Genomic DNA, 15817 nt, shown 5'->3' on the forward strand with positions numbered 1-15817 from the left:
ATGGGCTGGGGCCTTGGGAGATTGCTCAGTGATTAATCTGCCAAAGTTCAGTTCCTCAACCACTCACATAAAGCTTGGGGCAAAAAGTGACACAAGCCTGTGGCACTGGGTTTGCTATGGCAAGAGACCAAGCTAGGGTCTTACTCGAGCCTAGCCTGGGATGACCTGAAACTCACTGTGTAGTCCCAGGCTGATAACCTCTGCTTCCCCAGTGCTAGGATTAAAGGCATGTACCATCACACCCAGCCTTACAATAATTTTTTTTTTAAATAGCTTGATTTAGTGGCTGAAGGCACTTGCTTATTAAAAAAATGTACAAAGCCGGGTGTGGTGGTGCATGCCTTTAATCCCAGCCCTCGGGAGGCAGAGGTAAGAGGATCACTGTGAGTTCGAGGCCACCCTGAGACCACATAGCGAATTCCAGGTCAGCCAGGGCTAGAGTGAGAGACCCTACCTCGAAACTTCCCCCCTCCAAAAAGAAGTACAAATGTGGGCTGGGGAGATGGATAAGTGGTAGGAGCACTTGCCATGAAAGCAAGAGGGCCTGATTCACCCTGAGCTCAGTTTCCCAGCACCCATGTAAACAGTTGGGCATAGCAACACACACCTGTAGCCCTAGTACTGTGGGGAGTGGAGACCAAAGAATTGCTGTAGTTCACTGGTCAGCCAGTCTGATATGAAAAAAGCAGTACTAAGTTCATTCCATCTCAAGGAAACAGGCAGATTAGTGGTAGAGGAAGGATACCTGTTGTTTTCTGGCCCTTTGTGTATGTATGAGTGTGTGCACATGTATGAACACAAACATACACGCACACACTCTACACACATACATGCATAAATGTAGCTGGGCATGGTGGTACATGCATTTAATCCTAGAATTTGGGAGGCAGAGGTAGGAGGACCACCATGAGTTTGAGGCCAGCCTGAGACTACATAGTGAATTCCAGGTCAGCCTGAGTTAGAGTGAGACCCTACTTTGAAAACAAAAAAAAAGTGCAAAGGTAAATTTACAATGGTTATACCTGGTTTGTTCTAGATATAAAATGTGAGGCTTAAAAAATAAAAATAGGGCTGGAGAGATGGCTTAGCGGTTAAGTGCTTGCCTGTGAAGCCTAAGGACCCCGGTTTGAGGCTCGGTTCTGGAGTTCATTTGCAGAGGCTGGAGGCCCTGGCGTGCCCATTCTCTCTCTCTCCCTCTATCTGTCTTTCTCTCTGTCTGTCGCTCTCAAATAAATAAATTAAAAAAATTAAAAAAAAAAACAAAAAAAATAAAAATAAAAAATAAAATGTGAGGCTTAGGGAAAGTGAAACAACTTCTGATGAGAACTATGCATGGTGTTGTGGAATTAAAGGGCTAAGGGTTTACTGTCTTGATTGGATTGTCATTACTGACTATCTGATTGATGGTCTTTTGCAAACTTCTGAACCTCACTCAGTTTCTGAAAATCCCACTATAGGAAGATTCTAATATCCTTACTTCCATGGATTCCTCTTTCTTATCAGAATGATAGGTAGATATTTGAATAAAGTCCATATGTTTACTAGTGGTTATTCAGGATGGAAAAACTCCTTGCTTCATGGCAGACACAAGCAGGGCAGGGCCTTAGCTGTCAGTTCTAGATAAAAGAGAATTGTAGAAGCAGTTCCTTTAACAAGGCCAGTAATTGAGCAGACTGCCTTTGCTTTCACAGTGATAGACTTGGCGCTTTATTCTTCATGACTTCAAAAGTTGTTGATAAGATGGGGTGGCCAGTTTGAGACATACAATAACACATAGCCTAGTATTATTTTTTTAAAGAAGGTTGGTTTATGATCATCTTGTCCACTAATTTCAAACTTCCCTGAGTCACATTTGCAAGTAAAGTTTTTTACATTTATTGCCTTTTTCATTTTATCTCATTTATCTACTACTTTTGGGAAAAGAATGACTGCATTTCTAAATAGGTGAAAAGCCATTAAAAATATATGGAAAATATATGAATAGGGAACAGTGTAATGATCTGAGAGATTGTTAGAAAGACAGTGGCTAACTGAGGCCTTTTCCAGGTCAAAGTGGTTGATAGACATTGCTTAATAAACCCTGCTTGATTTTCTTTGAATTTTTAGATCCCTCTTGGATTACATGTCTAGACTTTGAAGCAGTCATTTCTGCTTAAATTTGGTGCTCTTGTCAGTTTCTCTTATTGGCCCCACTGAGTTTGAATCTGTTCAACCTTGAGGCTTACCCTGTTGCTCTCCTGAGCATAGCTCTCACTATTTCTCTTAGTAGTTAATTACAGTGGACAGCAAGCTTGAACCTACCTAAATATGAATTGATGTAGTAGAATTTTTTCCTCAGCAGCAGTGAAACCTCTCCATTAGTTCAGTATATAGGTTTAGTGACGCTTTTTAGATGCCTATCAAAAATTCAAGTTTCTCTGACCACAGGAATAATGTAATTTTACTGGGAAATGAGAAATACATGAAAAAAGGAAGAGGCAGAGCTAGGGCAAGAGGAAGAGAGAGATTAAGAGAGTAGATGTATCAGGCAGCTATGGTGGTGTGTTTGTGATCCCAGTGCTGGGGAGAGAGTGGGCGATGGGTCTCTGGGAGTTACTAGCCAGCCATTATAAGCCTACTTGGTAAATGACAATGGGAAAAAAAGAAAACCTCTGAGAATGTTCCAGGGTGTGTGTGGTGTGTTGATTTTTGTAGGTCCACAGTTCCTCATCAGCAATTCTGATAACCTGAGTTCTACAAATATAAAGGTTTTTTGTTGTTTCGTTTGTAACAAACTCATTTGACAAGAAAACAAACCTACTAAATAAACCTCAGATCTCAGTGACTTAACAAGCCATGTCCAGTAGAAGGGGGAGGACAGATAGCCCCATAATTACTTAAGCTGTGTTGAGGAGGGTCAGGCACTATCTTGGTATATGCAGCTACCAGGGAAGAATATAGAACTCAGTTCTGTTTCTAGCTATTGATCAGAAGTAGGTCAAAGCCCCAAACCAACTTCAGGAAATGCAGGCAAGTACAGCAGGAAATTCTTTTTTTTTTTTTTTAATAGTAAAATGCAGAAAAAGGTGGCCATATTGGGAAAATGATCAAAGAGATCCAGTGCCCTCCCTCCACAATTTGCCTTGGGGGTACTGCCATGAGGGAATGCAGGGAATTCTTGTGAACATTCTGCCTCTGCTGTAGGTTACTGCCCCAGCTGCTGTCCCCAGTGAGGGGGAGGCATCATGTGATATATAGAATACATAACATACTACCTCTCTCTGAGTCTTGACTGTGCATTCCAGACACTTTCTGTCGTAAGTTTTTTTTTTTCTTTTGGAGGTAGTGTCTCACTCTAGCCCAGGCTGACCTGGAATTCACTATTAGTCTCAGGGTGGCCTCAAACTCAACGACAATCCTCCTACCTCTGCCTCCCTAGTGCTGGGATTAAAAGTGTGCACCACTATGCCAGGCTCTGTCCTCAGTATTTTGGCTAAAGGCTAATAAACCTCAATTATCAGTTATTGCATACTGATATATCAGATACCATTTTAATCTGTACTCAATCATATAATTTTTGGATAAGTCCATGGAGTAAATACAATAATTATTCTCACTTTACAAATGAAGAAATTGAGTCACAGAGAGGTTAAATAACAAGAGCAGCATCACACAGCTAGAACATTGTAGAGCCAAGAATGACAGCAAGCAGTTCATCTCCAGTGCTACTTTCTTAACAACTGCATATCTGCTTATGTACATGGCAGGCAGATGAAGCTTTCTTCAGAGATTGAAACAATAATTGAGAATTTTCTATTAGGTTGACAGATTACACTTATTCTTACTGAACAAGGGGAAGAATGCCAAAAGTCTATGGTCACATGTCAGGAGAGGTGAGAGGGGGCATGAGAAAGAGGAACCAACAAAGGAGCAGAAGTGGTTAGAGTGATGGCAGATTCCCTAGGCTAGGACAGAGGCACAGAAGTCAAAGGACTTAGCCAACAGCGTGATTTGCCTCAAAGCAGGCAAGGAGAATGGCCATTGGGTTAAATAAAGTCTTTATCTGGACTTTGATTATTCATGGTGTTGTCAGCCTGTCAGGAGAAACTTATACTTGGGAATTTGGCAGATTTGTCCACACCATGAGATGCTTAGAAGCCTGCACCCTGCTCTGCAATGGCTGTCATGACATCAGAAAAGTCATCTTTGTTTATACTACTGGCTGGTGGTTGGTTAGGCTTCCTAGAGCAAAAGTTCAGTTCCCTTTGACCAACTTCATGTAGAGCAGTGCATGAGATATGGCCCATCATGAAATAGATAAGAGTTCCTTCAGTCCTACAAAGGAACTGGGGAAGTTTGTGTGTGTGTATGTGTGTAACTGGGGAAGTTTGTGTATATGTGTGTGTGTGTGTGTGTGTGTGTGTGTGTGTGTGTGTAACTGGGGAAGTTTGTGTGTGTGTGTGTGTGTGTGTGTGTGTCTGTCTGTCTGTCTGTCTGTCTGTCTAGATATGATGCCTCAGTTTAAGAATGAGCTCTTATTGTATTTATAACTGTAATTTAAAAAAATTAAAGCCAGGCATGATGGTGGACACCTTTAATCCCAGCACCCGGGAGGCAGAGGTAGGAGGATTGCCATGAGTTTGAGGCCACCCTGAGAGTACATAGTTAATTCCAGGTCAGCATGGGCCACAGTGAGACCCTACCTCGAAACCCCCCCAAAAAACCCTAATAATAATAAATTTAAATATTTTTATTTTATCTTTTCACAGTTTTTATTAACATTTTCCATGATTATAAAAAATATCCCATGGTAATACCCTCCCCCCGCACTTTCCCCTTTGAAATTCCATTCTCCATCTTATTACCTCCCCATCTCAATTATTCTACTTACATATATTTAAATATTTTTAAATTAGATTAAAATCAGGAAAAAAACTTGAGAAACCCTGAATAAACTGTGGACTTTAGATAATTTGTCAATATTAGTTAATCATAACAAAAGAAACTGTACCATACTAACGACTTATAGGGAAAGCTTGTTGAGAGGGAGGATCTATGAGAATTCAGTTCTAGCTCATTTTTTTAAAGGAAAGCCAGATTATTTATTTATTTATTTATTTACTTACTTACTTGAGAGAGAGAATATGGGCATGCTAGGGCTTCTGGCCATTGCAAACAAACTCCAGACACATGCGCCACCATGTGCATCTGGCTTACATGGGTTCTGGGGAATTTAACCTGGGTCCTTAGGCTTAGTAGGCAAGCACTCGAATCGCTAAGCCATCTCTTTAGCCCATTATCTACTTAATTTTTTGGTTGACCTAAAACTGTTCTGTGGATGGAGAGATGTCTCAGCAGTTAAAGGTGCTTTCTTGCAAAGCCTGATAGCCTGGGTTTGATTCCCTAGTACAAAGCCAAAAGCACAAAATGGCACACATGTCTGGAATGTATTTGCAGTGGCAGGAATCACTCTCACATGCATATGTACTCTGTCTCAGATAAAAAAAAAAAAAAAAGAATATTGTTTTAAAAACTGTTCTAGCCAGGTGTGATGGCGCACACCTTTAATCTCAGCACTCAGGAGGCAGAGGTAGAGTATTGCCATGAGTTTGAGGCCACCCTGAGACTACAGAGTGAATCCCAGGTCAGCCTGAGCTAGAGTGAGACCCTACCTCAAAAAACCAAACCAAAACAACAACAACAACAAAAAAAACTGTTCTAAAATTCTATTAAATTAAAAATAAAAGGCTGGAGAGATGGCTTAGTGTTTAAGGTACTTGCCTATGAAACCTAAGGACCCAGGCTTGATTCTCCAGTATATACATAAAGCCAGATGCACAAAGTGACACATGGATCTGGAGTTCGTTTGCAGTGGCTGGAGGCCCTAGTGTGCCCATTTCTCCCCCTCCCTCAATCTTACTCAAATAATATTTTTTAAAATAAAGATAATAAGCTGGGTGTGATGGCGCATGCCTTTAATCCCAGCACTTGGGAGGCAGAGGTAGAAGGATCACTGTGAATTCGAGGCCAACCTGAAACTACACAGTGAATTTCAGGTCAGCCTGAGCTAGAATGAGACCCTACCTCGAAAAACCAAAATAAATAAATAAACAGAAATAAAAAATAATAATAATGAGATGTACACCAACTGTATTGGGCTGTAGGCAGGATCCATAAAGGATGTGGTAACCCACCTAGAAGGGCAGTCAGGGCTACAGGGAGCAGCTGGGGTATCCATAACCTATGGTGGGAATAGTGTGTAGAAGACTGTTGATACCATGTCACAGTATGGCATCCTGTCGCAAAGACAACTCTTCAGTGGCTCTTGTTATGGAAACTGGGTAACATTTTTAGCATTCCAGGAGAAAGAGATAAAGAAGACAGGGAACTCTAGAGAGATGGCTCAGCAATTAAAGGCATTTGCTTTCAAAGCCAAGGTTCAATTCCTCAACCACATAAATTCTTCACTCACGTAAAGCTAGGTGCACAGTGGCACATGCACCTGGAGTTTGTTTGCAATGGCAAAAGATCCTAGTATGCCCATATACCCCCATATACACATGTGCAAGTATGTAAAAAAAATTGTTTAATATTTATTTTGAGAGAAAGAGGCAGATATATATATATAAAGAGAGAGGGGGAGAGAAAGAGAGAGGAAGGGAGGGAGGGCCAGATAAAGAATGGGTATGCTAGGGCTTCTAGCCCTTGCAAGAGAACTCCAGATGCATGTATCACCTTGTGCATCTGGCTTACTTGGGTCCTGGGGAAACAAACCTGGGTCCTTTGGCTTTGCAGGCAAATGCCTTAACCACTAAGCCATCTCTCCAGCCCTGCTTCTTAAAATTTTGACCTACATGGGCTGGAGAGATGGCTTAGTGGTTAAGGCATTTGCAAAGCGGAGTTCGTTTACAATGGCTAAAGGTCCTGGCATGCCCATTTTCTCTCTCTCTCTCTCTCTCTCCTCTCTCTCTCTCTCTCTCTCTCTCTTTTATCTTTCTGGTTGCAAATAAATAATTTTTTTAAAGCCAAGTAAATAAAAATTTTAAAAAGGCAGTGAAGGGCTCTTTCTCTGTCAAATAAATAAAAATAAAATAATTAAATAATTACATAAATAAAAAGACAGTGAAAAAACTGTTGTCATTCATCTAAACCTTGAATATATACAATAACTCTTTCTGTAACATTGCCCCACGTATGCATTAGTGCCTCTACTTAAAGTGTACTCCAGGGGCTAAAGAGATGGTGCAGCAGTTTAAGGCACTTGCCTGCAAAGCCTGACAACCTGGGTTCAATTTCCCAGTACCCAAGTAAAGCCAGATGCACAAAATGGTCCATACATCTGGACTTCATTTGCAGTGGCTGGAGGTCCTGGTGTGCCCATTCTCTGTCTGTCTCTCCTCCTTCCCTCCTTCCCTGCCCCCCCCCCCGCTTGCAAATAAATAAATAAATACAAGAATTTTAAAATACAGATTAGATGAGGTTCTCCTTTCCTGTTCTACTTCCTGATCTACTCACAACTTTAGCCACAGTTTCCCTTTGCCAGGTGCACACCTTTAATCCCAGTACTCAGGAAGCAGAGGTAGGAGGATTGCTATGAGTTTGAGACCAGTCTGAGACTGTGTAGTAAATTCCAGGTCAGCCTGGACTAGAGTAAGAGCCTACCTCGAAAAACAAAATGACAACAACAACAACACAAAGGCTCCCCTAGCTTGCTCCATGTTTGGTATCCTAATCTTCTGGTTCTGACTCCAGCCATAATCCCAGATGCAGGGAGCTTCCCATTCCTTCATGGGTATTAAAAAGTTAAGTGATAGGAGGTCCTTTTATAATTTTTGTCTTTCTGTGTGCCTAATGCAGTCTTGCATCTATAAGCAAAATAAATCCCCTGTGTCTGTGTCCCATTAGCTTGTAGTAAAGTGTGGTAATTAAGAGCTAAGAGCTAAGCTTACAGGATTTGAGTCCTGACTCTTCTGGAAGAAGAAACTGAGCTACAGTAAGTTCTCTTAGGTATGATTTGACCTCATAACTTAGTTTCTTCTGTAAAATAGAGACAGCAGTAGTACCTATTATAAGGATTAGTTTTGCCAGGCATGGTGGCACACACTTCTAATCCCAGCACTTGGGAGGCAGAGGTGGGAGGATTGCAATGAGTTTGAGGCCACCCTGAGACTCCATAGTGAATTCCAGGTCAGCCTGGGCTAGAGTGAAACCCTACTCGAAAAACCAAAAAAAAAAAAGGATTAGTTTAATTAATATATATATTTTACTTAGAACAATGCTTACTACTCAATAAATGAGAACTGTTATCATGTCTTATTAATGAAATATGATCTATATGTTGTATGAAAAGATAAGAGAACAATATCAGGACAATATTTTGAACAATCATTATATTACACTACTCTTGTGCCTCCAGGCATAACTGGGGACCCCCCCCCCCACGAAGTTCCTAAGGTCCTTTAAGAGACTAGGAATAAATATGTAAGGTCACAGCTGCTTTCTTCCTCCAGCCCATGTAGTGGTTTTAATTGCTATTATAAAATAAAATGCCAGGCGTAGTGGTGCATGCCTTTAAATCCTAGCAGAGAAGACAGGCAGGAAGATCGCTGTGAATTTGAGGCCATCTTGGAACTATAGAGTGAGTTCCAAGTTGGCCTGGGCTAATGTGAGACCCTACCTTGAAAAACTCAAGAAAAAGATGAATAAAATGTAAATTTTGTCTGGAGAGATGGCTCCATAGTTAAAGGTGGGCTGGAGACATGGCTTAGTGATTAAGGCGCTTGCTTGTTTGCAAAGCCAAAGGACCCAAGGACCCACGTAACCAGATGCACAGGTGGTGCATGCTTCTGGAGTTTGTTAGCAGTGGCTAGAGTCCCTAATGCGCCTATTCTCCCTCACTCTCTCTCTCAAATAAATAAATAAAAATAAAATTATATTTATATTATTTTACTTATATATTACGGTTTTTCAAGGTAGGGTTTCACTCTAGTCCAGGCTGACCTGGAACTCACTATGTAGCCTCAGGGTGGCCTCGCTCATGGCAGTCCTTGTACTTCTGCCTCCCAAGTACTAGGATTGAAGGCATGTGCCACCACGCTGAGCTTTTAGAAATATCTTTTAAGTATTTTATTTATTTATTATTTATTTACGAGAGAGAGACACACAGAGAATTGGCATGCCAGGGCCTCCAAACACTGCAAATTAACTACAGACACACGTGCTACCTTGTGCATCTTGTATGTATGTATGTACTTGTGTATGTATGTGTGTGTATGTAAAACTATATATATGTATATATATTTTTTTGAAGTAGGGTTTCACTCTAGCTCAGGCTGACCTGTAATTTACTATGTAGTCTCAGGATGGCCTTGAACTCATGCGATCTTCTTACCTCTACCTCCCTAGTGCTGGGATTAAAGGTGTGCACTCCCATGCCTGTAAATTTTTTTGTTTGTTTTTTGAGGTAGAGTCTCACTCTAGCCCAGGCTACCTGGAATTCACTATGTAGTCTTAGGGTGGCCTTGAACTCATGACGATCCTCCTACCTCTGCCTCCGGAGTGCTGGGATTTAAAGGTGTGTACACCATACCTGGCCCCAAAATATATATATATATATATATATATATATATATATATATATATATATATTTTAATTTTTAAATTTTTTATTTATTTTATTTGAGAGCGAGAGACACAGAGAGAAAGATAGAGGGAGAGAGAGAGAATGGGCACGCCAGGGCTTCCAGCCACTGCAAACGAACTCCAGACGCGTGTGCCCCCTTGTGCATCTGGCTAACGTGGGACCTGGGGAACCGAGCCTCGAACCGGGGTCCTTAAGCTTCACAGGCAAGCGCTTAACCGCTAATCCATCTCTCCAGCCCCCATAATATATTTTTTAATGTAAAGTTTTTCAGTTTTTTAATAATTGTTAGAGTCAAAATCTAGGCCAGTATTCCAGTCCAGTTGGTTGGAAGAGAATTTTAGGCCCTTAATCCTTTGGGAAAGGAAATCCTTTATACATATTCTCTACCCTGTTCTGTTGTATTGTTGGACTGCTTTGTGGTACCGTCTTTACATACCCTGTAAACTGGTTTTCTTTCCTCCAAGGTACAGTCTATTAACTTGTCTTCCTCAGTATAATTTTCACTCATTGGCTATGGACTGCTTCTCTCCTTCATTTAGTACTTGCTAATTTCCTGACAGTCTTATTCTATACCTCCTTTTTAATTCCATAAAATCTTTTCCACTTTCCTGTGACTTTCAAATTCCATCAGGTTGTTCGGAAGTAACTGGGATTATAGGCTTGCACCACTCAGTGTACTTCTCCTAACTTTTTTTCTGAAATTTACACTCAGTTCTGTTCTTCATTTATTCATTTAACAATAGTCATTAAGCACATATATATTGGGCCATTTCCTTGTTTGGCACTGTGCATACAGAAACAAAATAGGATGGTCACTTTGGATATATCTATGATACATCTACAGACAGTGTCTGCTGTTTGTTCAGGGTCTTAGTTTACCCTAACTAGGTACCCTTGGGAGGATTGTGAAAAACTGGTCATTGAAGTACCACCAGTAGCTACAGAAGCAAAAACTATTGAATTATTACTAGATGATATTTTAGATGGAAGTAACTTGGGTATAGTCTATTCCTAAAAAGATGAACAGCAAGGTTTTTTTCTGTTTAATTGCATTGTGAAGAAGGAAAGATATCATGGTCAGGAGGTGATAGGATAGAGAAATTCTAAATTCTAGAATCAGTTGTAGAAATAGTGTATAAAGTTACAAAATTGTTACATTCTAGCAACCAAGGTAGGACAGCCATCTAGGAACCTTGTCCCAAGAGCCTTTGTTGCCTCTAAGATTGGAATTCTAAGATTAGATAATCACTGGAAAGTAATGTTTCTGGGTGAAGAAATAACCAGGAGTCATCAGGTGTTTGCCTAGTGATGGTGTTAACCTAATGTCACTGAAGAACTACCCACAGCTTGCTGGGAATGGCTGGAGTAACTTGCTAGAGAACTCTCTAATCTCTCTGTTGTTCCTTTTGGCAGAGTGACGTCAGAATCAAGTTTGAACACAACGGGGAGAGGCGGTAAGTTGTGTTCTAATCAGTAGTTTAATTTGTGTATGTTGGAAGTTTTCAAGTTTTCAGAAATCATTGAGTTCAGTAAACTACCTGTCATGATCCGAGTAGGGCTACTGGCTGGGAAATGGGGCTAATTGGGCAGTTTTGCATGTGCCACCATGCCCAGTTTATTTAGTAGTATCTTTACTGTGAAAGTCAAGGCAGAAATTTTCAGTGGATAAAAATGTGACTCTACTCCATCTAATCTCTGCATATTTTGGAGCCTTTCATGTTTTGTCAGGGCCTTTTAGCATTTGTTTCCCACTCTGGTTTTTTTCTCCCATGCTTCCCCCCCCCCCCTTTTTTTCCTTTGCTTTGTGCATTTGGAGAAGCAAAGAACATGCCTACAAGGTCTTCCTACTTAAAGAGTCCCACCATAGGTCAGGTATGGTGGCACACACCTTTGATCTCAGCGCTTGGGAGCTTGAGGGTAGGTGGATTGCTATGGGTTCAAGGCCAGTCTGGATCCATTCAGAGTTTCAGTCAGCCTGGGCCAGAGTGATACTCTACCTCGAAAACAATAACAACAATAAAAAAGAATCGCACCACAGTGCCTCAGCACCTCCACAAACCTTTGTTTGGAGAGTTCTCTGCAACTGGTGCCTTTCAGCTCACTTTGAAGCTAGCTCCAGAGAAGATACACGGCTGCTGTTCTCCCAGAAAAAGATCCATTCACGGGCTGAAGAGATGGCTTAGCAGTTAAGGTGTTTGCCTGCAAAGCCAAAGGACCCTGGTTTGATTCTCCAGGACCCATGTAAGCCAGATGCACAAGGGGGCGCACATGTCTGGAGTTCGTTTGCAGTGGCTGGAGGCCTTGGCGCTCCCATTTTTCTCTCTCTGCCTCTTTCTGCCCCTCAAAAAAATAAATAAAATCCATTCACAAGATTGAAAAAGTCAGCCAGGTGGAAATTATGGTTTGCAGGCCCTGCTGCTCCCATGTGAGTCCTAGGTCTGTTCGAAGCCTGGAGGAAGGAGCTCTGTCCCCAGCTCCTCATCCCGAAAGAAGCAAGGAAGTTAGGCTACCACTTCATCATGGCTACTTTTTTTCAGTTTCTGACCTGATTGGGTTTTGGAGGGATGGCTGAAACCTGGAGCAGCAGAAAATTTTCAGATGTAGATATTTTCAAATGCTTGGTCATGTGTAGCTTAATTATGCAGTTATGGTCTCCTGAATTCCCTGTTCCCAAAGTGGTATGCAGTTACAGTGAGTGAACGTAAACTGTGAAAGTGTATGTGTATGGTTTCAGAGAAGTTTCCAGAATGAAACCACAAAAATTTAAGGTAGTCAGGTAGGAATGGCCTTCTGAAGCCTTGAGCAGCAGAATGCTGGCTGGCATCAAGTTTTGAAAACTCATTCTTGTCTTATGGAGCTGTTTTCAAAAGCCATGGCATTTTTCAATTGAGGACTTGAGAAAGTTAGTACCAAGAAGTCAAGTTCAAGCTGGTGTGCTTCAGACAGCTCTAATTTTCATGCCTTAAGATTCTGTAGTGGGGCTGGAGAGATGGCTTAGCGGTTAAGCACTTACCTGTGAAGCCTAGGGACCCTGGTTCGAGGCTTGACTCCCCAGGACCCATGTAAGCCAGATGCACAAGGGGGCACACGCATCTGGAGTTTGTTTTCAGTGGCTGGAGGCCCTGACGCGCCCATTCTCTTTCTCTCTCTATCTGCCTTTTTCTGTGTCACTTTCAAATACATAAATAAAAATAAACAAAAAAATTTAAAAAAAGATTCTGTAGGGAATGTCATTAGGGGATTTCTTTACTTTTTACATGGAATATGGGTAATGTCTTTCTAAATGTAGGTCCTTATAGAATTAGAATTTTTAGAAAAAGTGATAAAAGTAGTGACATTCTTGTGGGTAGATTTTTCCTGTGTTTTAGAAGGGCAGGGTCTTAACCATCCTGTTTCTCAGGCATCTAAGAGGAGGACTGGAGATGGAGACCTGGTTCCCTTTGAAAACTTTAGTATCACTGCAAATGAACTCCAGACACTTGTGCCACTTTGTGCATCTGATTTTTCCTGGGCACTGAGGAATTGAACCTAGGCTGGAAGGTTTTGTAAGCAAGTGCTTTTAACTGCTGAACCATCTTCCCAGCCCTAGATCCCTTTTTAAAAATATATTGTTTTGTTTTTTGAGGTAGGCTCTCGCTCTTGCCCAGGCTGACCTGGGATTCACTTTGTAGTCTCAGGGTGGCCTTGAACTCATGGCCATCCTCCTACCTCTGCCTCCCGAGTGCTGGGATTAAAGGCATGTGCCACCACGGCAAATGAAAAATCAAAAAAGAATTTTTTTTATTATTTGTGTGTGTATGCGTTAGTGCGCATGCCTCATAGCACAAGAGGACATTCTTGAAATGTATGTGCTCCACCTTCTTTGAAAGACTCTGTTGGCACTGCAAATGAACTGCCAGACTGCAAACCAATGTCAGACTGGCTGGCCAGTGAACTCTGGATTTTCCTGGCTCTGCTTTCTATTAGCATAGGTGCATTGATATCACAGATGCATATGCCACTTTGCATCCTGCTTTGTGTGAATGCTAGGGAATTGAACCGGCAAGCTTTGCAAGGAAGCACCTTTATCCACTTAAAGCTGTCTCCCTGCCTACCCCCTTTTGAAGATGATTTTTCTTTAATTATCTTGTTTTTTGTTTGTTTGAAGTAGGGTCTCACTCAAACTCACCATGATCCTCCTACCTCTGCCTTCCAAGTGCTGGGATTAAAGGCATGCACCACCACTCCCAGCTAATTATCATGTTTTTTAAAAATCTATTTATGTGTGTATGCATGGATGCATGCATGCCCCATGGCATGAATTGTGGTCCACCTTTGTGACAAGGTCTCTTGCTGCTGTAAGTGAATGTCATACCAGCTACCTTGCAAACTTTGGATTCTCCTGCCTCTACTTCCCATTGTCATTATCCCCATTGTAGTAGGCATGTTGTGATCACAGATGCATATGCTACTTTGCATCTGGCTTTGTGTGGGTGTTAGGAATTGAGCTTAGCCCAGCAGGCTTTGCAAGCAAGCACCTTTACCCTTTTTTTGTTTTGTTTTGTTTTGTTTTTCAAGGTAGGATCTCACTGTAGCTCAGACTGACCTAGATTTTACTATATTGTCTCAAGGTGGCCTTGAGCTCACAGCTATCTTCCTACCTCTTCTTCCAGTGCTGAAATTAAAGGCATGTGTCACCATACCTGGTCCTTCCTGGCTCTTTGTGAAGCGCTGGCCTAAAAATGTCTTAATTAATGTAATGACAGCAGCTTGGGTCTTAACTGAGTCTGGAAGTCCTGATTTTTTATCTCGACCAAACTTTTCAAGCAGTTTTTTAAGTGGCTTAAATGTTTCATAGCTGGGCCAGGTTCAGGAGAACCTGAGGAAGTTCTGGTATTTTATCAAGATAGACAGGCCCCTTTGGAACTGTTGCTGAGGCCTTGGTGAGAGGAGAATGGTTTATTATTGGGGATTTAATGGAGAATTAACTTTTCTTTCCAGAGGCTTCAAGTCGTACCTCTACCCAGGTCATCCTATCTGTGTAACATCTATAATGTCCCTGACATTATTACTTGGGACAGTTGGTTTAAGAGAAAAACTACAAAGATTACTATAGCTTGTATAGGTTTCCTAGTGGAGACAGTACAGTTGGCCATATAATTTCCAAAGGCTAGATTATGGTTTTCAGTAATCTATCAAAGTTATGCAACAGAACTTTTTGCTGTAATAGAAATATTCTGTATCTTGTTGTCGAAGACAATAGCCATTAGCCACAAATCCCACTAGCAAGGGAGTTGGTATTGATATAGGCTGTTAGTAAAACTGAAGCAGACCTTTCAACTTACTGTGTATTCCAAGCCATTTTAGTACTCAGGACCCTTTCTGCCTAAGCCTCCTCAGTGTTGGGATTATAGGCCACCACTCTCAGCATTTTTATGTATTGATTTTTTTTTTTTTAAATAAAAAGGTTGTACTCTTAGATCTCCTCACCTCTATTCCAGTTCTGCTAAATGTCTACTTTGGTGGGGTTATTGGTATTGTGGGGTCCAAGAGGCCTCAGTCAGTTTTTGCAGGGTGTGGGGGAGATATGGTGCCTTAGGCTATTTCCACCCTTCCTGAGAGGCTTTTACAACCTTTTTGGCCCCTCTTCTGCCATGTTCTCTGAGCCTGGCTAGAAGGTTTTTAAAAAATTATTTTATTTTATTTTTTAGTTTTTGAGGTAGGGTCTCAACTCTAGCTCAGGCTGACCTGGAATTCACTATGTAGCCTCAGGATGGCCTTGAACTCATGGCGATCCTCCTGCCTCTGCCTCCCAAGGACTAGGATTAAAGGTGTGTGCTGCCACACCTGGCTTTTAAATTTTTTTTAAATAGATTTTATTTATTTGTGAGAGAGAGAGAAAGAATGGTTGTACCAGGGCCTCCAACCACTGCAAAGAAACTCCAGACACACATGCCCCTTGTGTATCTGTCTTACATGGGTCCTGGGAAATTGAACCTGGGTCATTTGGCTTTGTAGGCAAACACCTTAACTGCTAAGCCATCTCTCCAGCTCCCCCCCCCCTTTTTTTTCAAGGTAGTGATGTACTCCAGTCCAGGCTGGTCTGGAATTCACTATGTAGTCTCAGGCTGGCCTTGAACTCATGGCAATCCTTCCTCTGCCTTCCGAATGCTGGGATTAAAGGTGTGCACCACCATGCCTGGCCCTAGAAGTTTA

The 15817-nt window shown here is 41.6% G+C and overlaps 1 protein-coding gene across 1 annotated transcript in view; it reads left to right on the forward strand.

Moving 5' to 3' along the window:
• Map3k3 (mitogen-activated protein kinase kinase kinase 3) overlaps positions 1-15817 on the forward strand; it is a 100055-nt gene that overhangs the window by 23929 nt on the left and 60309 nt on the right. The window contains exon 3 of the mRNA XM_004655081.2: positions 11036-11076. Coding sequence (XP_004655138.1) covers positions 11036-11076 — 41 coding nt within the window. The remainder of the gene's footprint in view (positions 1-11035; positions 11077-15817) is intronic.

The sequence above is a fragment of the Jaculus jaculus genome, chromosome 9 (genome assembly GCF_020740685.1).
Source record: "Jaculus jaculus isolate mJacJac1 chromosome 9, mJacJac1.mat.Y.cur, whole genome shotgun sequence".
Taxonomy (NCBI): Eukaryota; Metazoa; Chordata; class Mammalia; order Rodentia; family Dipodidae; genus Jaculus; species Jaculus jaculus.